Here is a 25,635-nt window from a genome sequence, read left to right as displayed (position 1 = left end):
ATCCACTAGTCGAAGTAGGTCTTCGTCCAAAGGTTGAACAAGTGTTGAAGAATTCTTTGTAACAAGACCCCATGATGCTGCCGTGTCTGACAGTTGTGATGAATGGTTTGAAAAACCGACAAGTTGAAGATTGAGACACTTATGCAGCATATGGGAATCTTTATTCAGGAAACGTTTCGCCACACAGTGGCTTCATCAGTCCAATACAAAGAGGAAGGCGTAAGGAGAGGAGGAGAATGAGGTAATCAGTCCCTCAACCTGGAGTCGATGTGTTCAGTCCATCAATCTTGTAGAATGTACAGCATAGGGCCGTAGACGTGGCTTATATACTGTAGTGAGGTGACGTGAAGCAGATGGAGGCGGGGTCATAGTGGTACCATCCACTAGTCGAAGTAGGTCTTCGTCCAAAGGTTGAACAAGTGTTGAAGAATTCTTTGTAACAAGACCCCATGATGCTGCCGTGTCTGACAGTTGTGATGAATGGTTTGAAAAACCGACAAGTTGAAGATTGAGACTGATTACCTCATTCTCCTCCTCTCCTTACGCCTTCCTCTTTGTATTGGACTGATGAAGCCACTGTGTGGCGAAACGTTTCCTGAATAAAGATTCCCATATGCTGCATAAGTGTCTCAATCTTCAACTTGTCGGTTTTTCAAACCATTCATCACAACTGTCAGACACGGCAGCATCATGGGGTCTTGTTACAAAGAATTCTTCAACACTTGTTCAACCTTTGGACGAAGACCTACTTCGACTAGTGGATGGTACCACTATGACCCCGCCTCCATCTGCTTCACGTCACCTCACTACAGTATATAAGCCACGTCTACGGCCCTATGCTGTACATTCTACAAGATTGATGGACTGAACACATCGACTCCAGGTTGAGGGACTGATTACCTCATTCTCCTCCTCTCCTTACGCCTTCCTCTTTGTATTGGACTGATGAAGCCACTGTGTGGCGAAACGTTTCCTGAATAAAGATTCCCATATGCTGCATAAGTGTCTCAATCTTCAGTCCAGCCTTTGTTCTTGCAGCAGCCGTTTCCAGAAGTCAGTCAAGCTCCCTTTTGGGGGGACAATTAAGAGTTTGTAAGTAATTTTCCTTATATCTGAAAAGCCTTGGAGCCTTTACACAAGTTTTTTTGGTCATTATCACTGCTCTGCCTATATAGAATTATGTGACCTTTCTTTTTTCTAATTTTAAGAGAGAGAGAGAGAGAGAGAGAGAGAGAGAGAGAGAGAGAGAGAGAGAGAGAGAGAGAGAGAGAGAGAGAGAGAGAGAGAGAGAGAGAGAGAGAGAGAGAGAGAGCAGGCGATACAGATCGAGGAGAACACTTCATGAGACGTAGAAGGAAGAACGTTAGAGGAAGGGAGAGCGTCAAAGAGGGGAGAGAGAATGTGAGGGTGGCCGTGTGAGGGGACTGGTTGCTGGTTGCGTCACCGTTACGCTGCTGATTTGCTATTTCCTGTCCTGTAAGGGGGATGAGGGGGGGGGACAAATTTCCTGCCTGGGGGGAGTTAAACTTTTACACAGCGGAAATTTAATCTCCGTCAACAAGCAAGAGGGGAGATCCCTTACAGCGAGGAGGGGAAGGGAGGGGAGTTGACGTGAGGACTTCATCATCACCCATCGCTATTGCAGGTTCCTGCTGCTGATCTCTTGTTTATCTTCCATGTAGCTACTCTCCTTGTAGAGTTTATATTGTCTCGTTAGAAAATTTTATGTCGTTATTGCTTTTATCTAAACTTCATCTATGTCGTTTATTTAAATTGTGAATAGCAAGGGGCCAAACACTAACCTCTGGCTAAGAGAAATACACCTTATATATGTATCCTGTGTCGGGTATGGTTGGTTCATTAGTTAATGGGGGTTTAAACAGCACAGTATAACCCTTTTGGATAAATAATAAAAAGGCACAATACAGTGACTGGAACAATACACAAATAACCCGCACATAAAAGAGAAGCTTACGACGACGTTTCGGTCCGACTTGGACCATTGACAAAGTGTATATAACCCTTTTGGGTTCAGTGCTTAACTAGATAATAATAATAATATAATAAAAATAATATTAGAATAATGGGTTTAAAGGCCAGCGACTGCACTTGGGTCATTAAGGTTAATCGCATGTAACCTTTTCATTACCAGACAAGAAAACTTTAATATTTAAAATAAGAAATAAAGTGTTGTCTTCAAGAGGGAGCTGGACAGATACCTAAAGACGGTGCCGGATCAGCCGGGCTGTGGTTCGTACGTTGGATTGTGTGTGGCCAGCAGTAATAGCCTCGTTGATCAGGCCCTGATCCACCGGGAGGCCTGGTCATGGACTGAGCCGCGGGGGCGTTGATCCCCGAAATGCCCTCCAGGTAGACTCCAGGTAGGTAGACACTGCGAGAAATACACCTCTCGATGTAAACTGACTGACTTATCGGTGATGACAATTTATCTTGAACTGAAACTAATTTAATTTTTTTGTCAATTATAACAACAAAGAACGAAATAAAAAAAAATATATAATTGCTAATTTTAAAAGATAATCTTTGTAATTCTAAGAAAATACGAATTCATCCAAATTAAATGTAAAGGCATTGTGTGTTTATTCCAGAGAGATGAAATTAAGACACATGTGCAACATCTGGGTATCTATATTGTAGACGTTTCGTCATCCAGTGGCTTTATCAATATAAATTCTATGACATAACTTAAAGAAAGTAGAACTATGTACAGAAGATGAGGTAATCAGTCCCTCAACCTTGGAGTAGGTGCGAAGAGCACCTTAGTCTTGGAGATTCTGAAGCAGAAGCAAGGAGCCTGGCGCTTATATAGTAACGTCAGGTGTAGCAGACGAGGGCATAGTCACTGGCAGGCGGGATTCCCCAGTGGAAGTAGGTCCTTCCCAAAGAGATGGGTTAGTTGTAGTAGTAGTTGTCGTAGTCGTGAAGGTTATGTACATGTCCTGAGAATCAAGATTCCATGATGTTGCAGTGTCTGACAAGTTGTGCAAGAATGGTATATAATTATATACCATTCTTGCACATTCCAGAGAGATAGCGAAAGAAAGAGAATCCCTAAAGTAGTGAGAGAGAACAGGATGCCAACTTCTGGGTAGTATATGACTGAGGCTCCACTGTAGGACACTGAACTGCATCACACCAAGGAACTAATCTAAAATATGCCCTAAATGTTCCTTAAAATTCTTCCCTTGTTCCGCTGATACTAGGTAATGTATGAGAACTCTACGTCAACCAATACCGTATTGTAAACATTAACAAAAGAGCAAAATACAACACATTCTAAGTAATAAAAATTAAGATTTTGATCATACAAACTACACAAACAAATAAATTATAGAAATATCAATTTGGTTATATTAATTCTTTAATAACAAGACCGGTATAAATTATACAGTAAGTGGATGAGTTTGTATACTACATCAGTAAACCTCTTTTAAAGTCTGTGTATATGAAGATTATTACTGTACTTGATATGCAGTCATGATAGTTACTGTACTTGTTATGTAGTCATGGTAGTTACTGTACTTGATATGTAGTCATGATAGTTACTGTACTTGATATGTAGTCATGATAGTTACTGTACTTGATATGTAGTCATGATAGTTACTGTACTTGATATGTAGTCATGATAGTTACTGTACTTGATATGTAGTCATGATAGTTACTGTACTTGTTATGTAGTCATGATAGTTACTGTACTTGATATGCAGTCATGATAGTTACTGTACTTGATATGCAGTCATGATAGTTACTGTACTTGATATGTAGTCATGATAGTTACTGTACTTGATATGTAGTCATGAGTTACTGTACTTGATATGCAGTCATGATAGTTACTGTACTTGATATGCAGTCATGATAGTTACTGTACTTGATATGCAGTCATGATAGTTACTGTACTTGATATGTAGTCATGATAGTTACTGTACTTGATATGTAGTCATGATAGTTACTGTACTTGTTATGTAGTCATGATAGTTACTGTACTTGATATGTAGTCATGATAGTTACTGTACTTGATATGTAGTCATGATAGTTACTGTACTTGTTATGTAGTCATGATAGTTACTGTACTTGATATGTAGTCATGATAGTTACTGTACTTGTTATGTAGTCATGATAGTTACTGTACTTGATATGTAGTCATGATAGTTACTGTACTTGGAAGATAATTACTGTACTTGGTATGCAGTCATGATACTTACTGTACTTGATATGTAGTCATGATAGTTACTGTACTTGATATGTAGTCATGACAGTTACTGTACTTGATATGTAGTCATGATAGTTACTGTACTTGTTATGTAGTCATGATAGTTACTGTACTTGATATGTAGTCATGATAGTTACTGTACTTGATATGTAGTCATGATAGTTACTGTACTTGATATGTAGTCATGATAGTTACTGTACTTGTTATGTAGTCATGATAGTTACTGTACTTGATATGTAGTCATGATAGTTACTGTACTTGATATGTAGTCATGATAGTTACTGTACTTGTTATGTAGTCATGATAGTTACTGTACTTGATATGTAGTCATGATAGTTACTGTACTTGTTATGTAGTCATGACAGTTACTGTACTTGATATGTAGTCATGATAGTTACTGTACTTGATATGTAGTCATGATAGTTACTGTACTTGATATGTAGTCATGACAGTTACTGTACTTGATATGTAGTCATGATAGTTACTGTACTTGTTATGTAGTCATGATAGTTACTGTACTTGATATGTAGTCATGACAGTTACTGTACTTGATATGTAGTCATGATAGTTACTGTACTTGATATGTAGTCATGGTAGTTACTGTACTTGATATGTAGTCATGATAGTTACTGTACTTGATATGTAGTCATGACAGTTACTGTACTTGATATGTAGTCATGATAGTTACTGTACTTGATATGTAGTCATGGTAGTTACTGTACTTGATATGTAGTCATGATAGTTACTGTACTTGATATGTAGTCATGATAGTTACTGTACTTGATATGTAGTCATGACAGTTACTGTACTTGATATGTAGTCATGACAGTTACTGTACTTGATATGTAGTCATGACAGTTACTGTACTTGATATGTAGTCATGACAGTTACTGTACTTGATATGTAGTCATGATAGTTACTGTACTTGATATGTAGTCATGGTAGTTACTGTACTTGATATGTAGTCATGATAGTTACTGTACTTGATATGTAGTCATGATAGTTACTGTACTTGATATGTAGTCATGACAGTTACTGTACTTGTTATGTAGTCATGATAGTTACTGTACTTGATATGTAGTCATGATAGTTACTGTACTTGATATGTAGTCATGATAGTTACTGTACTTGATATGTAGTCATGACAGTTACTGTACTTGATATGTAGTCATGATAGTTACTGTACTTGTTATGTAGATAGTTACTGTACTTGATATGTAGTCATGATAGTTTCTGTACTTGGAAGATAATTACTGTACTTGATGTGCAGTCATGATAGTTACTGTACCTGATATGTAGTCATGATAGTTACTGTACTTGGAAGATAATTACTGTACTTGGTATGCAGTCATGATAGTTACTGTACTTGATATGCAGTCATGATAGTTACTGTACTTGATATGTAGTCATGGTAGTTACTGTACTTGATATGTAGTCATGATAGTTACTGTACTTGATATGTAGTCATGATAGTTACTGTACTTGATATGTAGTCATGATAGTTACTGTACTTGATATGTAGTCATGATAGTTACTGTACTTGGAAGATAATTACTGTACTTGATGTGCAGTCATGATAGTTACTGTACTTGTTATGTAGTCATGATAGTTACTGTACTTGGAAGATAATTACTGTACTTGATGTGCAGTCATGATAGTTACTGTACTTGATATGTAGTCATGATAGTTACTGTACTTGTTATGTAGTCATGATAGTTACTGTACTTGATATGTAGTCATGATAGTTACTGTACTTGTTATGTAGTCATGATAGTTACTGTACTTGATATGTAGATAGTTACTGTACTTGATATGTAGTCATGATAGTTACTGTACTTGTTATGTAGTCATGATAGTTACTGTACTTGTTATGTAGTCATGATAGTTACTGTACTTGTTATGTAGTCATGATAGTTACTGTACTTGTTATGTAGTCATGATAGTTACTGTACTTGTTATGTAGTCATGATAGTTACTGTACTTGTTATGTAGTCATGATAGTTACTGTACTTGATATGTAGTCATGATAGTTACTGTACTTGATATGTAGTCATGATAGTTACTGTACTTGTTATGTAGTCATGATAGTTACTGTACTTGTTATGTAGTCATGATAGTTACTGTACTTGTTATGTAGTCATGATAGTTACTGTACTTGTTATGTAGTCATGATAGTTACTGTACTTGTTATGTAGTCATGATAGTTGCTGTACTTGTTATGTAGTCATGATAGTTACTGTACTTGATATGTAGTCATGATAGTTACTGTACTTGATATGTAGTCATGACAGCCTCTGTAATCTGTTTTGGAATTACTCAGCAGAGAAAATGAAATTACAGTTTTGGAAATAAAACCGAAATCTTAACTTTTTCTCCTCCATGCCTATATTTAATACAAATACAAACAAGGGTCAATAGAACTATAACTCCTTATTACATGAGATAACAATAAAACGTTAGTTTTATAGAATAATTATTTACCAGTATATCCACTGCGTGGTTAATTGTCAAAATGTTACAAGGCACATAATGGTCGCTCCACTTAAAAAACTGTTTTAGTTTTATGGTGTTAGGAAATAAGAGGGATAGCAAGAACGATGAGAGAAATTACAGGGACAGGTTAGTGCAGTGGGTAGACATGAAAGGGCTAGTTAACCTGGCCATTTTGGGTGCAGTTTAGAGTGTTTTTTGTCAGTGGCAAAGTTTATATAGTTGCAGATAACACCATCCAAGCTATCATGTCTGAAGTTGTCAAAACTAATGCTTTATTCATTAGTGCCAAACTGATAAGGAGACATAAAGGGGCTGTTAAGTTTCAATATCGTGGCTGTAATAAATTCCAACAGATAGTGGAGCCAACAAGACTAGAAAACACACTTGACCTTATCTTCACAAATAATGAGGACCTGATAAAAGACATAAGAATATAAAAAACAACTAATTCTGATCACAACCTAATCGAAGTCCAGACGTACATGCATAGGGGTCCTGATCAGCAGAATGCATGTACCTGTGAAGGTGTCTTCACAAAATACAACTTCAACAACAAGAACATCAACTGGGACCAGGTAAACCATGTCCTAAACGAAACATGTTGGGAAGATATCTTAAATGACATGGATCCAAACCAGTGCCTTGAAAGGATCAACTTCCTGGCAGCTGAAGCATGTTCTAGGCATATTCCTCTAAGAAAGAAGAAGAGCAGGAGTAAACTGGAGAGAGAAAGACGCTCCCTCTACAGAAGACGACGAAGAGTCACTGAGCTCCTCAAGAGTGCTAGAATATCTGATACACGAAAGGAGGCGCTGACTAGGGAAGTGGAAACTATCGAACTTAAGTTAAATGACTTACAGGAACCAGGAGAGACAGGAGGAACTTAAAACTATTAGTGAAATTGAAAGAAATTCAAAATATTTCTTCTCATATGCCAAAAACAAGGCAAATACCATATCTAGTATCGGGCCCTTACTCAGACAGAATGGGACTTACACAGATAACAACAAGGAAATGAGTGAAATATTGAAATCCCAGTACAACTCTGTGTTTAGTGAACCACTAATCAGTCTGAGGATCGACGACCCAAATGATTTCTTCATGAATGAGCCTCAAAACTCCATAAATGTATGCCAGATTTCCGACATTACCCTAATTCCGATGGATTTCGAAAAAGCCATTGACAACATGCCCATGCACTCAGCCCAGGGCCCAGACTCGTAGAACTCTGTATTCATTAAGAACTGCAAGAAACCCCTCTCGCGTGTCCCAAGTACACTATGGAGAAGGAGCTTGGACATGGGTGAAATTCCACAGTCACTTAAAACAACGGATATAGCCCCACTCCATAAAGGTGGCAGCAAAGCATTAGCTAAGAACTATAGACCAATAGCTCTGACGTCCCACATCATAAAAATCTTTGAAAGAGTGCTAAGAAGCAGGATTGAAAATCACCTGAATTCCCAAAATCTGCACAATCCAGGGCAACACGGGTTCAGGGCAGGTCGCTCCTGCCTCTCACAACTACTGGATCACTATGACATGGCCTTGGATGCACTGGAAGAAACTCAGAATGCAGATGTAATATACACAGACTTTGCAAAAGCATTTGATAAATGCGATCATGGCGTAATAGCCCATAAAATACGTGCTAAAGGAATAACTGGGAAAGTGGGGAGATGGATCTTCAAGTTCCTATCAAATCGAACACAAAGAGTAGTGGTCAACAGAGTTAAATCGGAGGCTGCCATAGTGAAGAGTTCTGTTCCACAAGGCACAGTACTCGCCCCCGTCTTATTCCTCATCCTCATGTCAGACATAGAGATATACACCACAGCACCGTATCATCCTTTGCGGATGATACTAGGATCTGCATGAGGCTGTCATCTGCTGAGGACGCGGTTAACCAAGAAGATATAAACAAAGTTTTCCAGTGGGCAACGGTAAACAATATGATGTTCAATGAGGACAAATTCCAACTACTCCGTTATGGAAAACTGGAGGAGATAATAACTAGAACAGAGTATACTACAGACTCTGGCCATACAATAGAGTGGAAAAATAATGTAAGGGACCTGGGAGTAGTAATGTCTGAGGATCTCACGTTCAAGGATCACAACAGTGCCACGATCGCACGTGCAAAGAAAATGATAGGATGGATAATGAGAACTTTCAAAACGAGAGATGCCAAGCCAATGATGATCCTTTTCAAATCACTTGTTATCTCTAGGCTGGAATACTGCTGTACATTAACATCTCCATTCAAAGCAGGTGAAATTGCAGATCTAGAGAGTGTACAGAGATCCCTTACTGCACGTATAAGTTCTGTCAAGCACCTTAACTACTGGGAACGCTTGGAAGCACTTGACTTGTACTCGTTGGAACGCAGGAGGGAGAGATATATCATAATCTACACTTGGAAAATCATGGAAGGAATGGTAACAAATCTGCACACAGAAATCACTCCCTACGAAAGTAAAAGACCGGGCAGGCGATGCAAAATGCCCCCAGTTAAAAGTAGGGGCGCCATTGGTACACTAAGGGAAAACACCATAAGTGTCCGGGGCCCAAGACTGTTCAACAGCCTCCAATCAAGCATTAGGGGAATTGCCAATAAGCCCCTGGCTGCCTTCAAGAGAGAGCTGGACAGATACCTAAAGTCAGTGCCGGATCAGCCGGGCTGTGGCTCGTACGTTGGACTGCGTGCGGCCAGCAGTAACAGCCTGGTTGATCAGGCCCTGATCCACCGGGAGGCCTGGTCATGGACCGGGCTGCGGGGGCGTTGATCCCCGGAATGACCTCCAGGTAACCTCACGAACTGGAGATGAAAACTACGTACCTGGAGGGTGTTCCGGGGGTCAACGCCCCCGCGGCCCAGTCTAGACTACGTTTCTTTTACATTTTCAATTTGTGGGGTTATTTTGAAAAAAAAAAATGGAACGGTTATAACGCTGCGTCAACCTTGAAAGTTAAGGCCACTTTAAGTTAGGAATCAAAGTGGACTGTGCTAAATTAAGGTTAAAGTATGGGAAGTGAGGGTCATCACTGATGGACGCTTCCTTCAACTCATTCAAATTTCCCTCCACAACAGTCACCGGTAGTTCGTTATTCACATTTCCTCTTCACCTTCGCTCGTCATAATCAAACATGAAAGAGACTATTATGTTACATTCCCAATAAAAACTTTGAAATAAAATATAACGCTGCTCCCATTTAATCATATATTAAAAAATACTTGAAGTAGTTTTAATATATAGGAACCGCGTAATAGGTGCTCTATTGTCAAGACAATAAGAATATTTCAGGCGGGAAGCAGGGATGGGTGTGAAAAAAGGGTTTACAAAACCGGTAAGTTGGTAAATGTGACGCTTGTATAACATTTCGTTGTATATTCTGGAAATATTTCTAGAATAAAGACACCCAAATGTTGTACACTAAGTGTCTTATTTATGAAGATTTATGGGTGCAACGCTTTTCAAAATCCTGTTTACATAAGTGGAATTATTAATATACTTATGATTGTCTTCGAGAAGGAACTTGAGAAGTTAGTCCTAGATCTAGGTTTTCTTAATCAATCAGCTAAGTAATGGTAGCAACTTTGTAAAACATGCTGCAATTAACAACGGCCATACTGAGTCATTAAGCTGAACCATCACCTGGTAGGTCATTCCTTATGCGACCCACAACGATCGGTTAACACAGGAATCTATTTACTAAGTGAAAATGGGTAACAGGTATAAGTAGATATGCCTATCAAGTCCTCTGCCCGGGAGTCCAGCCTAAGTCTCGTTGGTTTGTAAAGTGAACCCTCTACCACCGAGATACAGGTCAGTTCTGTCGCCAGTAACATAGGTACGTAAGAACTTATAGCGAGTACCTATATTAATTCAAGTGAAAGGTAAAAAAAAAAATACTTATTTCCGTCTCACGTTATAATGGATTTTGTCCTCCACAAAAACTATTATGCAATTTCTAACGCGTTAATGAACGTCAAATTCTGAAAAAGCTAACCAGAGGAAAAAAATAGATACTTAACCGGATACATAACCTGATTAGATTACACTAATTTAACCGTAATTAACTCTCATTAATAAAATTATATAAACGGGAGGGTAACATCTGCCACAGGTGAGAGGCGGGGCGCGCTGCCATAGTTTAAATCATTGGAAACCAAACGCTGGTTGTGTACTGTGAAGGACAGGGTTCACTTGTGGTAGCGGTGGTGGGTGGCAGCACCTGTACCCTGAGGCTGGAAAACTGGTGTAGCAGCAGCAGGTGCAAGGCACGGGAACCAGCCTCCTATAACGCCCCACTCCACAACCTGTAACCCACCTTTAAACTCCCACTCGTGTGATTTTTCTCCATCCAGAGATGTCCGTTGGGAGACTTAACAACTTCCTGTGGCGGCGTGATTTAAAGCGGCAGGTCGACAAAGATGGTGGTGGATACCCAGCCCGGCCACACTTCACTATATTACTAAGCATCTACTAATAACCCTACATGCCTCATGTAAATGATTCCTTAATCATTTGCATGAACAATGATCCTTTCTAGTCTAATTATACAGTTAAATAATAAAGCCGTTATAAGAACCATGCCTGATGGGATGGGGTTGTCTTATCCGGTCCCCATTATATCTTGGGGAGGAAGAGGGGGGATGGAAGGTAAATAGGTGCACTGGCCCACAGTTTCCGTTAAGAGACCCACTTGGGGGATTTAAAAACCAGGAGATTTAAATCCTGCGCTTCTTGTTGGTTAAAAGGAAAACGGAGAAAAGGGTAAGAAATTACAAATCCGCTTGTCAAGGTCATCATCTAAATCCGTGACCGAAGACTGTTCAACAGCCTCCCATCTTACACAAGGGGAATTACCAATAGACCCCTAGCTGTCTTCAGGAAGGAACTTCACAGTCCAATCAGTCGGACTGTGGTTCGTACGTTAGATTGCGTGTGACCTGCAATAACAGCCTGGTTCATCAGGCTCTGATCCACCAGGAGACCTGGTCGATTACAGGGCCCCGGGGGGGGGTAAGCGTTGTCCCCCGGAACAACCTCCAGCCTCCCATCAAGCATTGGGGGAATTGCCAATAAACCCCTGGCTGCCTTCAAGAGAGAGCTGGACAGATACCTAAAGTCAGTGCCGGATCAGCCGAGCTGTGGCTCGTACGTTGGACTGCGTGCGGCCAGCAGTAACAGCCTAGTTGATCAGGCCCTGATCCATCGGGAGGCCTGGTCATGGACCGGGCCGCGGGGGCGTTGATCCCCGGAATAGCCTCCAGGTATATATACTTTATTATACAAAATTATACATAAGTTCAGAGAGAATGTTAATGGTAAAAAATATCGAGGTTATTAGTTATACTGCTGTCACTAGGCCTCTTGAGGAAAACGACTGCTAGCAACATTCATATCTGGACTCCACTGCTACATTCCTCATATTACTATGCAAATTTTCTTACGCGATTCCTAATGTCAGTTTCTGGAAGCTCACCGTACACTTAAGCACACTATTTTCTTTGAAGTTCCGTTAGATTATGATACTTAAACTTGTTGAAACTTATATTTAACCACAAATGCAACGTGGCTGCTATGCCCTCCTGATACCAGAATGGGTTGCATTACGTTGTAATATTGGTAATTACGTTACCAATGACTCAACCCAATGTCCTACCACAGTTTCTTCCTTGTCGTATTTAACAACTTGTTCTCACATCATAAATAACGAACGTATTGTTTCTGATGTAAGCCACAGTGGAGAATGCACCCATGACAGACGTTAATTTGAAATTTAGTTACAACATTTGTATTATGAATAAACTTTAGGGCTATTATGCTCAAGTAGCCTAAGCTAAAATTATTATTATTATTATTATTATTATTATTGTTATTATTTATTATAATCATGGGGAACGCTAAATCCGTAGGGATTATACAGCGCCTGTTGGGGGAGGGGGTGAAAGGCATTCAGGCTCAATTCAGGGAACTGGAGCACAGATTCAATTCCCCAGATCAAGAGCCCCTCACCAGCGTCAAGGAACCTCCCTTGAGGGGCCTACAATTATTAATTTTGTCAGCTGCTTAGATGGTTAAGAAATTAACGATTTAAGAGGACTGAGGGCTGGTTGCAGTAACGGCAACTCCCTAGGCCTGCAGCCCCAAGCACCCTTTACCCATAACCGTTTTACTACCTCCTCAGCGCCCGTTAAGAAACATGGTGGTAGAGTTCATATCGAGACCTATAATCGGTCCCACCCGGACCGTCACCCACATCATAAGTTATTTGACAGTGTGGGTGATGTGGGCCGACCACAGGCCACCCGCAGACCCCCACACCGTGGGAAACATTCACCACACATTCCAACATGCAACACTGGGAACTGACACTCTAACAGTATTCCTCTCTTTTAAATGATGAGTTTGATTAACAATCTTAGAACTATGGCAAGAACACGAATTCTGATACAAATTAATTAATACCACATCGCATCCCCGTAATCTAAACGATGTAGTTTTTACTTGCTTTATAACAAGGTGATCAATATATATATATATATATATATATATATATATATATATATATATATATATATATATATATATATATATATATATATATATATATATATATATATATATATATATATAAATCCCAAAGGATCCTAAATGACGTCCAGTGAAGACGCCCTTTGGGATCGTATTTGCTTGGACATCCTCCTCTTTTCTGAAACTCTGCAAGCTCCTGACCATGTGTTGATTGCAACACGAAAGACCTAGAGCTATCATTGTACTCCCCCCCGTGGTTGTTTTGCATATATATATATATATATATATATATATATATATATATATATATATATATATATATATATATATATATATATATATATATATATATATATATATATATATATATGTGTGTGTGTGTGTATCTATATATATATATATATATATATATATATATATATAATATATATATATATATATATATATACGTATATACATGATGAACTTCATTGTAACAGAGGTCTTCTTGGTTAACCTTTTTTTCCCTCTAGAGCCATAGGGTCTTGGAAGCATAATAAAGCGGTCTGGTTGAGTGGTGAGGCCACTGCCCACAAGACCAGTGCGGCCGGCCACAACCCTCCACCCTCAACACTTGACAATCATCTCACAATGTCCAGCCTCACCCTGCTCTCTGCACTCATTTCTTCCTTATATTTCTGGACGGTCAAAACGTCAACCTCTCAGCAGGAAGGGCTGTGAGCAAGAGAGAGAGTACAGCTACAAAATAGACCATGGGAACCTCCCTCCCAGACAGAACCGGAGGGGATTTAAATCCCACGCTCCGTTTGTATAGTCCATCTTCCTACCACAACATTCAACACTATAATAACAAATTCATAAATACGCTCTCATTCTTTTTTATATAAGATCTGATAAGAGAAGAAAAGTAAGATATATAAAAATGACAAAAAAGAAGTGTAGGTAGATCTGGCTTGGCTAGCATCTTGACACTGTGGGAACATCACTACTGACAGGGAACTTCCGGCTAAATGTAACGAACTTTGGCTAGGGGACGCCGCCCTGCCTTGTTGCCAACTATGTGAATCTCGGTATTTTATTTAATATAACCACTACAAATTATTCTCTAATACTTAACTAGAGAACTCACACCATTACTAGGATATCAGTCTATGAGCCGTCGGATACTCGTATGTTTAAAAGCCAAATTAACCGTAAAAATAAATAGGTAGCAACGGAGGAATCACGGAGCAAATGGAAGGTACAGGTTCACGTACAGCGAGGTCTGCCATTTAAACCTCCAGCCTGGAGAAGAATCACTACCGGAACCCTGAAAACTAATCACTTGGTGCATTCATCTTCACTAGGCCTTATTCTCCAATTACTACACAACGGTTTCCCTGGGTAATAATATGTAAGCCCTCACTAGTATAATTGATTTTCCTCCACCCACCTTCCATCACAACTTGGCATTCATATATGTACTTGATAAATTCTCTTTCCCTTGTTTGGGGAAAATGACATCTCTGGAGACTGTAATCGCCCTGTACAAGTAGCTACTGAACTCAGGGAATACGTGCTATTCTTCTCATCACTTAGCGGGAGGCGGATGATACTAGGATCTGCATGAGGCTGTCATCTGCTGAGGACGCGGTTAACCTCCAAGAAGATATAAACAAAGTTTTCCAGTGGGCAACGGTAAACAATATGATGTTCAATGAGGACAAATTCCAACTACTCCGTTATGGAAAACTGGAGGAGATAATAACTAGAACAGAGCATACTACAGACTCTGGCCATACAATAGAGCGGAAAAATAATGTAAGGGACCTGGGAGTAGTAATGTCCGAGGATCTCACTTTCAAGGATCACAACAGTGCCACGATCGCACGTGCAAAGAAAATGATAAGATGGATAATGAGAACTTTCAAAACGAGAGATGCCAAGCCCATGATGATCCTTTTCAAATCACTTGTTCTCTCTAGGCTGGAATACTGCTGTACATTAACATCTCCATTCAAAGCATGTGAAATCGCAGATCTAGAGAGTGTACAGAGATCCTTTACTGCACGGATAAGTTCTGTCAAGCACCTTAACTACTGGGGACGCTTGGAAGCACTTGACTTGTACTCGTTGGAACGCAGGAGGGAGAGATATATCATAATCTACACTTGGAAAATCTTGGAAGGAATGGTCCCAAATCTGCACACAGAAATCACTCCCTACGAAAGTAAAAGACTGGGCAGGCGATGCAAAATGCCCCCAATAAAAAGTAGGGGCGCCATTGGTACACTAAGGGAAAACACCATAAGTGTCCGGGGCCCAAAACTGTTCAACAGCCTCCCATCAAGCATTAGGGGAATTGCCAATAAGCCCCTGGCTGCCTTCAAGAGAGAGCTGGACAGATACCTAAAGTCAGTGCCGGATCAGCCGGGCTGCGGCTCGTACGTTGGACTGCGTGCGGCCAGCAATAACAGCCTAGTTGATCAGGCCCTGATCCATCGGGAGGCCTGGTCATGGACCGGGCCGCGGGGACGTTGATCCCCGGAATAACCTCCAGGTAACAGCCTGATCAATCAGTCCAGCAACCAGGAGGGTTCGTCTGGGACCGAGCATAGAAGCAACTACAGATCACCATTAAAGAGTGGTAGCGCCACTCTAATGGTGAGTTGCAGACGAGTAGAATAATTTACTGTCTGCAACTCAGATGCAAAATCAATGCTTTCATATACCCATTTTAAATCTAAATTAGTCCGAGCTGAGTAAATGCAATACTTGCGAATTCTGTTTACTTCCTATATTTTTTTATCCCTTTATTAATTTATTCTATATTTATTTCAATATCAGTTGCACACTGTAGGTCTCCTTACATATGCTGCCTCTGTTCACTAAACACTATATAGGAACTTAAGTGTTAGTGGATTGTTGTGGGTCCTATCCTAGGATTGAGGGACAAGGCATTGAAACGAGTGATTTTTGACTATGGAAGTATGACGATATTTCTTTAAACCCCATATTATAGTTAGGTTAAGTTAATCTAATTTAATAAATTATAACAAAAATGTTAAAACCCCGAAGTGTATGTACTGACGGGAAACAATGGAGAAGACCGAGATAACTCCTTAGTCCACAAAAATCAACGTTCTGGCTATCATCGTTGCTTTGTCGAGTCTTATCAACAATAAAAAGAATAGTACTCTCTACTGCACGTATAAGTTCTGTCAAGCACCTTAACTACTGGGAACGCTTGGAAGCACTTGACTTGTACTCGTTGGAACGCAGGAGGGAGAGATATATCATAATCTACACTTGGAAAATCTTGGAAGGAATGGTCCCAAATCTGCACACAGAAATCACTCCCTACGAAAGTAAAAGACTGGGCAGGCGATGCAAAATGCCGCCAATAAAAAGTAGGGGCGCCATTGGTACACTAAGAGAAAACACCATAAGTGTCCGGGGCCCAAAACTGTTCAACAGCCTCCCATCAAGCATTAGGGGAATTGCCAATAAACCCCTGGCTGCCTTCAAGAGAGAGCTGGACAGATACCTAAAGTCGGTGCCGGATCAGCCGGGCTGTGGCTCGTACGTCGGACTGCGTGCGGCCAGCAGTAACAGCCTAGTTGATCAGGCCCTGATCCATCGGGAGGCCTGGTCGTGGACCGGGCCGCGGGGGCGTTGATCCCCGGAATAACCTCCAGGTAACCTCCAGGTAACCTAGATACCTATCTGTTGCAGGTTCCTGTGGTCATCACCCTCTAGGCCCGGCACCAGACCAAGTTTTGGTAAAGTGCATATTATGAGGCAAGAGGACAGACACATTGGGCCTTCAACAGCCTCACCTACTCACCTGTGGCGGATGTGCAACAAAAACCTGACAGTCCGCTGTTGCCTCAGCCTCGCACCAACACAATCCCGGAAACTTGACTCTCCACACAATCACTCGTGATCAATTTAGCACTAGACCAATGTTACTTATCTCTGACACGTCAATTAACAATCTACCCTCACTATAGGTATGCGAATACCTGGTTATTACCTGGAGTTGACTTCGGGGGCCACTGCCCCTGCGGCATGGTCCCAGACCAGATCAGGCCTGATCGAGCAGGTTGTTGGTGCCCAGCCTAAGCTGGTCAGGAAATTACTTGAGGAGCCTATAAAGCTTCTTTTTGAAGACCGCCATTTTTTTTTTTTGTAAATTTCCATCACATACAAAGGAAACGTGTTGAAATCTTGATTTCCTTACACTTACTGAGCGTTCTTAGTGTACTTAATCGTGGCGCCCCTGCTTTCCATCGGAGGTATTTTGCACAGTCTGTCAAGCCTCTTGCTTCCGCATGGAGTGATTGCAGTGTAAAACTTGGAATAAAATTAAACACTTCAATGCGGTATGAAAACTTTGTGTATGACGTTTCACTTGATTCGCAAGTTTTTTTTTCAAATCAGTAGAGAACACAAGAATTATACAGTTTATGTACTTTCGTGATTCTTGTGTTCTCTACTGAGCCGAAAAACCCTGTTAATAAAGCATAACGTTGTCATATTAAAGTCTCCATACCGACTAGCTTGTGCTACTAGGTCGGATGCCGTGCTCCTCCCTTAAGTGACGTGTCTGACCTCACTAGGTCAAGGCATTGGCTTAAGCTGGTGGGAGAATTGGACCTGCCTCGCATAGACCAGTAGTCCTGTTTCAGTGTTCCTTCTTTCTTATGTTCTTATTAGTGTCTCATTTTATTTCAACCCATTTTATTTTAAATAATTTGTTTTCTTGCGCATTACGATAAGTTATCATGGACAACCTTATACATTTGCATCAAATTATTTTAGTTTTGTGTAAGTTACTTAAATTTAAAGTAAATAAATCTGTAAATAAGTATAGTTACCTAATAATAAGCAAATTACATAAACTGGAGAAGGGGCCTAACATCTAACAGTTGCAAACACTGCAGGCGCTCAGTTGCAAGTAACAGTTAAAGCAAGATGCGCAGACGTGCCACATTTAAGTGTGGTATGTGTCGTGGCTCACACGTTCGTTGCTCGAGTAGTCAGGTTAAGTACCAGCAGCTGGATGGGTTACTGCCTTGACACGGTCTCCAAATGGATACCATATAGAGATTATGTTGTTCAGATTCTCTAGGTGTTCTTGTAGAAAATCCTGCTATTGTTCAAACCAACAATTATGACCCTACCAGCACTTCCAGAAATATCTAATTATACGCATCATCTTTTAGGAGAACACTAGTGTTAATTTTATATTATAGAAAACGCAAGGTTGTCATTGTGCCAGAACACTGGTTATCTAATGAATGGAATATAATGCGTATTTTCCATGATTAACTAAGTTTATTTAGGTACAGGTACACATAAATAGTTACACAAATTAACATACATAGGTAACGTATATGTAAATTATCTAGGATAACCCAAAAGTCAGAGTGGTTTATTTCCATTTTCTGTTTCAGGGTAAAGAACCTACTCTCGTTAAGATATTTCGTTCGTTTAGATTGTCACAATGGCCTAATTCTGGTTAATTTATAATTTAAAGCGAAGAAATTGGACAGCTGCAATAGATCATATCGCTAACACCTGAGACTGGGTCATACATGTGCATTTTAGTTATTAATCGGTCACACGTGGTTTCAGTTTTGGGTTAAGACTGCAAACAGGCCTTGTCATTTACACAGATTAACACCTCACTTACGACGCAGTGAGGTGTTAAGCTTCGTAGACTGTACCTCGTGGCCCACTTAACGTCTTAACACACCCATATAAGTACTGTATATGTGTGTGTCCACCTACTTAGACTAGCCTATTTATGGCTGAAGGGACAGATTCCCAACTCTTGGTCCCTCCTTTTAACTGGCCGTGACCGAGTTCACTACCTCCTAGCTTTATGGGTCTCATCCTACATATTCCTAAAACTGCATAGAATTTTATCAACACATGAGAAGCAAAGTCAATCATGGCACTTTTCAAATCAATTGTACTCTCACGCCTCGAATATTGTTCGGTGCTCACAGGAGATATAACAGCTGGGAAATGTACTAAGGTCTTACTGAATGCAGAATCAACTTGGACTCTGAGCTGACGGGAACGCCTCGAGGCACTGAGAATATACTCTCTAGAGCGGAGAACATACCTGATAATATATGCGTACCTGGTTACCTGGAGGTTACCTGGAGGTCATTCCGGGGATCAACGCCCCCGCGGCCCGGTCCATGACCAGGCCTCCCGATGGATCAGGGCCTGATCAATTAGGCTGTTACTGCTGGAAGATACTTGAGGGTATGATCCCCAATCTGCACACTACTATAACAACTTGCTGGAGTGAGAGATGCTGTATAGTCCTTGTGGCTTAGCGCTTCTTTTTGATTATAATAATAATAATGGAGTGAGAGATATGGAAGGAAGCGTAGAATAAACCCAGTGAAAAGCCGGCCTGCCATAAGCACAGTTTAGGAATACTGTGTCAACACTAGTGGTCCAAGACCCCAATGGAAATAAGTAACTTTGTCTGGCTTTTTTGGGTTATTCTAGGTAATTTACACATTTATGTAACTGTATTTATGTGTACCTGTACCTAAATAAACTTAAACCTGTTACCAGCAGATATCAGAATTTATCAAGAAACTGGACCACAAGCTCCTTCAAGAGCTTGATCAGGCTGGTTGTGAAGGCTATGTCAACCTGCAGGTCGCTAACGGCAAAAGCATTGTTGACCAAGCGATTAACTTGGAAGCCTGACCTCAGACCAGGCTGCGTGGGTTCCGGGCTGCAAGGGTAGAACCCTCGAAACCGGTCGCAAGTATCTGACAACCCATAGGAAACATTCACCATCACTCCAGTAGCTGCCTTTCAAGAAGAGCGCTGACATGATTCAAATAACCCTCTCAGCCACAACCTCCACATCCATCCTTTAGGGTGCAGGTACTGTACTTCCTACCTCCAAAACGCCTGTTCAGCTAACCGGTTTCCACTGAATTCTGTCTGTCTGTCTCTCTCTCAGTCCATTTTCTTGTTTAATCATTGAAAGTCGTTCATTATGATTTATCCTGAGTTTATATATATATATATATATATATATATATATATATATATATATATATATATATATATATAATAAACCTTGGTAATAAATACCGACAAGTTGGTTTAGAAAGACACGTAAGCAAACACTATAACATATTTATTAGAAAACGTTTCGGTCCTGGGACCTTGATCAAGGTCCCAGGACCGAAACGTTTTCTAATAAATATGTTATAGTGTTTGCTTACGTGTCTTTCTAAACCATATATAAACATACATATAGACACACAGTAGAGCATATAATTTTTTCCTAGCTTTGACGCATGCGTGACTACGTAAGTAGACCAGTTATTACTGAACGTTACTTCTGAGAATGACAATTATGTTCTTATTACTTAAACAAGATTCGCACGATAAGATTATAAGTAAAATTAGCAGAGTAAAATACAATGCATCTACTTATCCTTATCTTAGTCATTAACAGTCATACTTGGAGTCTACCTGGAGGGTGTTCCAGGGGTCAACGCCCCCGCGGCCCAATCCTTGACCAGATTAATAACCATAAATAACTACATTAGTTTTGCTTGACAAAGGAAACACTAATAATACTGAACAGTCAGGTTTGCAAGTGTTGTACAAAATGGGTATGGTAAGTCTTTGATAAACGATCAAGTTAAAATAGATTCTAGGATCAACTGAACCTAGGTTCTAGATCCTATAGGAAAGCTCTGACAAACACCAGAGTAAAAGACCATTATAAAAGAATAAATTCAGTCGGTCTCCGAGACCTTGACATTTAACACCTACTCAATCTACTAAGCGCCACTGAAACAATACTCTGGGTGGTTGTATAAGTAGGTTAAGAAACACGTCTGGGAATGGAAAGGTGCGTGTAGAGCTTGCTTCGCTTAGACCATTAGACATACTGTACTACTGCTAGGATATTATGAGGCTAACCTTACCGTGGTTGGAAGAATTCACAAATAACACATACTTCTGAGAGGAAGCTTAAGACAACTTTTCGAGCAGTCAGGGACCATTATCAAGTCACAATTTTGCATATTTTAAAATAAACTTATTTTTTCTTAAGGCACCTGCTATCCATGTTCACCTATCAGTAAAATAGGTGCCTGGCTTTTAGTCGACCGGTGTGGGTCGCATCCTGGGACAAAATTGACCTAATTTGCCCGAAATGCTCTGCATAACAAGGGGCTTTCTATATAGCAGTACGTCATTGATGTTAGCGACGCCTGTATACCTTGTACATTTACGTGTAAAACTAAAGATATTATCTTAAAGCAGCGATTTTTCAAGACGTCTGACAAACTTTTGTTTTACAAGTAAAATCTGCGGTGATCTTGCCGCACCATTTTCAGAACAGCGAGATCATCAGTGAATATCTCATCAGGACGATCAGATTCAGTGTTAATATGTTTCAACACTCACCTAGGTGCTCACCAAACTTATTCAAGTGTTGTGGGTTTATACGTTTTACCCAAGGAAGCTGATTTTCTAGCTTGCCTAGCATGACTTCTATAGCTACTCATATCTTACTGAAGTGACGCAATATTTGAGTACACTGGCGACGATGGTTAATTGGTTGGTTAATGGGGTTTAAAGCTTATGGACTACAAGTCATTAAGGCTGCAAGTAACCTGCTCACCATTGGTAAGAATACTATAATACCTAAAATATGGATTAAAGTAGATTCGGTGTATATACAAGTTGTACACCTCTCGGTGCATATAATCTATGCTAATCAGTTATATATATATATATATATATATATATATATATATATATATATATATATGACAGTATTCTGAGGCAGATTTTTACGAAAGTACTTAACCTTACTCTAGAAGACGGGCAGTGGAACCAAGCTACACTTCCAGTCAGACTAGGAGGCATTGGTGTCCGCAAGTCATCACAGATTGCGTTACCTGCTTTTCTGTCCTCGTGTATTGCATCCAGAGAGCTTGTAGCAGCGATTCTCCCTGAACATCTTAGGGACAAGGTAGGAGTCCAGGACCAAAAATTCATTGACGGAGCAATGATCTGGGATAATCTAACGGGCTCTGGAGCCAGACCTGCTCCCCCCAACAACTACAAACAATCGCACTGGGATGGTCCAATAGTGGAAAATATTGCCTCAACAATGCTTCAGAGTGTGTCAGGGAAGGATAGAGCCCGCCTCCTGGCAGTGAGAGCCCCTCATGCTGGGGACTTTCTGTTGGCTGTTCCCAACTCCAGCCTTGGCACACGTCTCGACCCACAGACCATCCGCATCGGTGTTGCCCTTCGACTTGCCGCCCCTATTCTCGCCGAACACAGGTGTATTTGTGGCATTGAAGCAGCAGACCGATTCGGGTACCATGGTCTTGTGTGCCGTAAATCCGAGGGAAAGATTGCAAGACATGAGGAGGTTAATAACATTATCAAGAGGAGCCTCACAACAGCTGGATGCCCAGCAGTAAGGGAGCCACCCCAACTATGCAGATCTGATGGCAGCCAGAAGCGTCCAGATGGTATCACCCTTCAAGCCTGGACAGATGGGAAGCAGGTGGTGTGGGACTATACATGTGCATCTACCTTGGCTGATACCTATCTCCAATACACCAGGGAGGAAGGAGGGGCAGCTGCCAGCTTCAGGGAGTCCCAAAAGTCTAGAAAATATGGAGAACTTGCCCATCATTATATGTTTGTTCCCATAGGCTCAGAGACCCTTGGCTCATGGGGAAAGAGTGCATCTAAATTCCTTAAGGAGCTGGGAAAAAGACTCATCAGGGTAACTAGGGATCCCAGGGCAGCTAGTTTTCTGTTCCAGCGGCTCAGTGCGGCTGTTCAAAGGGGTAATGCCTCCTGTATTTTGGGCACACGCCCCAGCTCTGAGGAGCTGGATGAGATTTTCGCCTTATAATCGGTGATACACACGTAACAACATGTACCGTATATGCCACATTTATATCAACAATGTATCTCTTAAATCTTCTGTACCATATTATGTAATAAAATATTCCTATTGGTAAAAAAAAAATATACTAAAAGATGGGGTGGTAGGGGAAGTGGAATATTCAAACGGCTTCAGGAAGAAATCCAAATATTCTTCCTTGAAGTCTTTTTATGCACTTCTCCGAGGCAATGGGTCCCACAATTTACACCAGAGGTGGACCCCATCTATATATATATATATATATATATATATATATATACATATATATATATATATATATATATATATATATATATATATATACATATACTATATATATTACATAATATACTACTTATAACAGACCACTATATATTTAACTGCCGCTGCTATTTATTATATACTTCTATATATTAGTACAGACTATATTAAACTATTATAGAAACTTGAGCTACCCTTAAACTGCCAAAACTCTATCATTATTATTATTATTATTATTATTATTATTATTTTATTTTTTAACGCATCGGTCGATTCCCACCAAGGCAGGGTGGCCCGGAAAAGAAAAACTTTCACCATCATTCACTCCATCACTGTCTTGCCAGAAGGGTGCTTTACACTACAGTTTTTAAACTGCAACATTAACACCCCTCCTTCAGAGTGCAGGCACTGTACTTCCCATCTCCAGGACTCAAGTCCGGCCTGCCGGTTTTCCTGAATCCCTTCATAAATGTTACTTTGCTCACACTCCAACAGCACGTCAAGTATTAAAAACCATTTGTCTCCATTCACTCCTATCAAACACGCTCACGCATGCCTGCTGGAAGTTCAAGCCCCTCACACACAAAACCTCCTTTACCCCCTCCCTCCAAATCTTCCTAGGCCGACCCCTACCCCGCCTTCCCTTCACTACAGATTTATACACTCTCGAAGTCATTCTGTTTTGTTCCATTTTCTCTACATGTCCGAACCCCCTCAACAACCCCTCCTCAGCCCTCTGGATAATAGTTTTGGTAATTCCACACCTTCTCCCAATTTCCAAACTACGAATTCTCTGCATTATATTCACACCACACATTATTGTTATTACTGTTATTATTCACGAAGAGTCAATCAGTGGAAGCCAGTATCTATGTATAAATAAAGAATATTGGTGAACCTGCTCTCCATCCATCTGTTACTGCCATTATTATATTCAAGAGGAAGTGCTGAACCAGCACGGGTACGGCGAGGGGTTCTTGATCCAAGTAAATGGATCTTCTCTCAAGGCTGGAATACTGCTGTACATTAACATCTCCATACAAAGCAGGTGAAATCGCAGATCTAGAGAGTGTACAGAGATCCTTTACTGCACGTATAAGTTCTGTCAAGCACCTTAACTACTGGGAACGCTTGGAAGCACTTGACTTGTACTCGTTGGAACGCAGGAGGGAGATATATATCATAATCTATACTTGGAAAATCTTGGAAGGAATGGTCCCAAATCTGCACACAGAAATCACTCCCTACGAAAGTAAAAGACTGGGCAGGCGATGCAAAATGCCCCCAATAAAAAGTAGGGGCGCCATTGGTACACTAAGGGAAAACACCATAAGTGTCCGGGGCCCAAAACTGTTCAACAGCCTCCCATCAAGCATTAGGGGAATTGCCAATAAACCCCTGGCTGCCTTCAAGAGAGAGCTGGACAGATACCTAAAGTCAGTGCCGGATCAGCCGGGCTGTGGCTCGTACGTTGGACTGCGTGCGGCCAGCAGTAACAGCCTAGTTGATCAGGCCCTGATCCATCGGGAGGCCTGGTCATGGACCGGGCCGCGGGGGCGTTGATCCCCGGAATAACCTCCAGGTAACCTCCCCTGTCTTGGATTAATCCTGATTGTTTTTTTCCCACTCCCCCTACGGGTTCAACGATGCCCATTAAATAACACATCGCCTGGGTTTGATCCGAAGGGTAGAGTAGCTCCAGTTCTTTGTCTCAAGAGCCCCTCACCAGCTGTAAGGCCCCTTCTTAGAAGGGTGACAACCATGGAACGCAACGCGTTTGCCAGGAAGGTTGTGTAAGGAGCAAGCCGGGAAGAGTGGCAGACACAAGACAGAGCAGTCACGAGGAAAAGAATGTACCAAGGGGGCGTGTGTGTCCACCAGTCAGCCTTCCCTGTCTGTCTACCAGTCATTCTTCCCTGCCTGTCCACCAGTCAGCCTTCCCCTGCCTGTCCACCAGTCAGCCTTCCCCTGCCTGTCCATCAGTCAGCCTTCCCCTGCCTGTCCACCAGTCAGCCTTCCCCTGCCTGTCCACCAGTCAGCCTTCCCCTGCCTGTCCACCAGTCAGCCTTCCCCTGCCTGTCCATCGGTCAGCCTTCCCCTGCCTGTCCACCAGTCAGCCTTCCCCTGCCTGTCCATCAGTCAGCCTTCCCCTGCCTGTCCACCAGTCAGCCTTC

The 25,635-nt window shown here is 41.1% G+C and overlaps 1 protein-coding gene across 5 annotated transcripts in view; it reads right to left on the bottom strand.

The window, feature by feature from the left end:
• LOC128698251 (ETS domain-containing protein Elk-3) overlaps positions 1–25,635 on the bottom strand; it is a 266,319-nt gene that overhangs the window by 228,786 nt on the left and 11,898 nt on the right. Inside the window, exon 2 of one of the 5 annotated variants that reach the window (XM_070098579.1) lies at positions 2,220–2,392. The exons of 3 other annotated variants lie outside the window; for them this stretch is intronic. In XM_070098579.1, coding sequence (XP_069954680.1) covers positions 2,220–2,328 — 109 coding nt within the window. In that variant the 5' untranslated portion in view covers positions 2,329–2,392. Of the gene's footprint in view, positions 1–2,219; positions 2,393–25,635 lie in introns of those variants that run through there. One more of the 5 variants, XM_070098582.1, reaches the window with a different exon arrangement.

The sequence above is a fragment of the Cherax quadricarinatus genome, chromosome 63 (genome assembly GCF_038502225.1).
Source record: "Cherax quadricarinatus isolate ZL_2023a chromosome 63, ASM3850222v1, whole genome shotgun sequence".
NCBI classification, from domain to species: domain Eukaryota; kingdom Metazoa; phylum Arthropoda; class Malacostraca; order Decapoda; family Parastacidae; genus Cherax; species Cherax quadricarinatus.
This window is presented reverse-complemented; position numbering and strand designations above follow the sequence as displayed.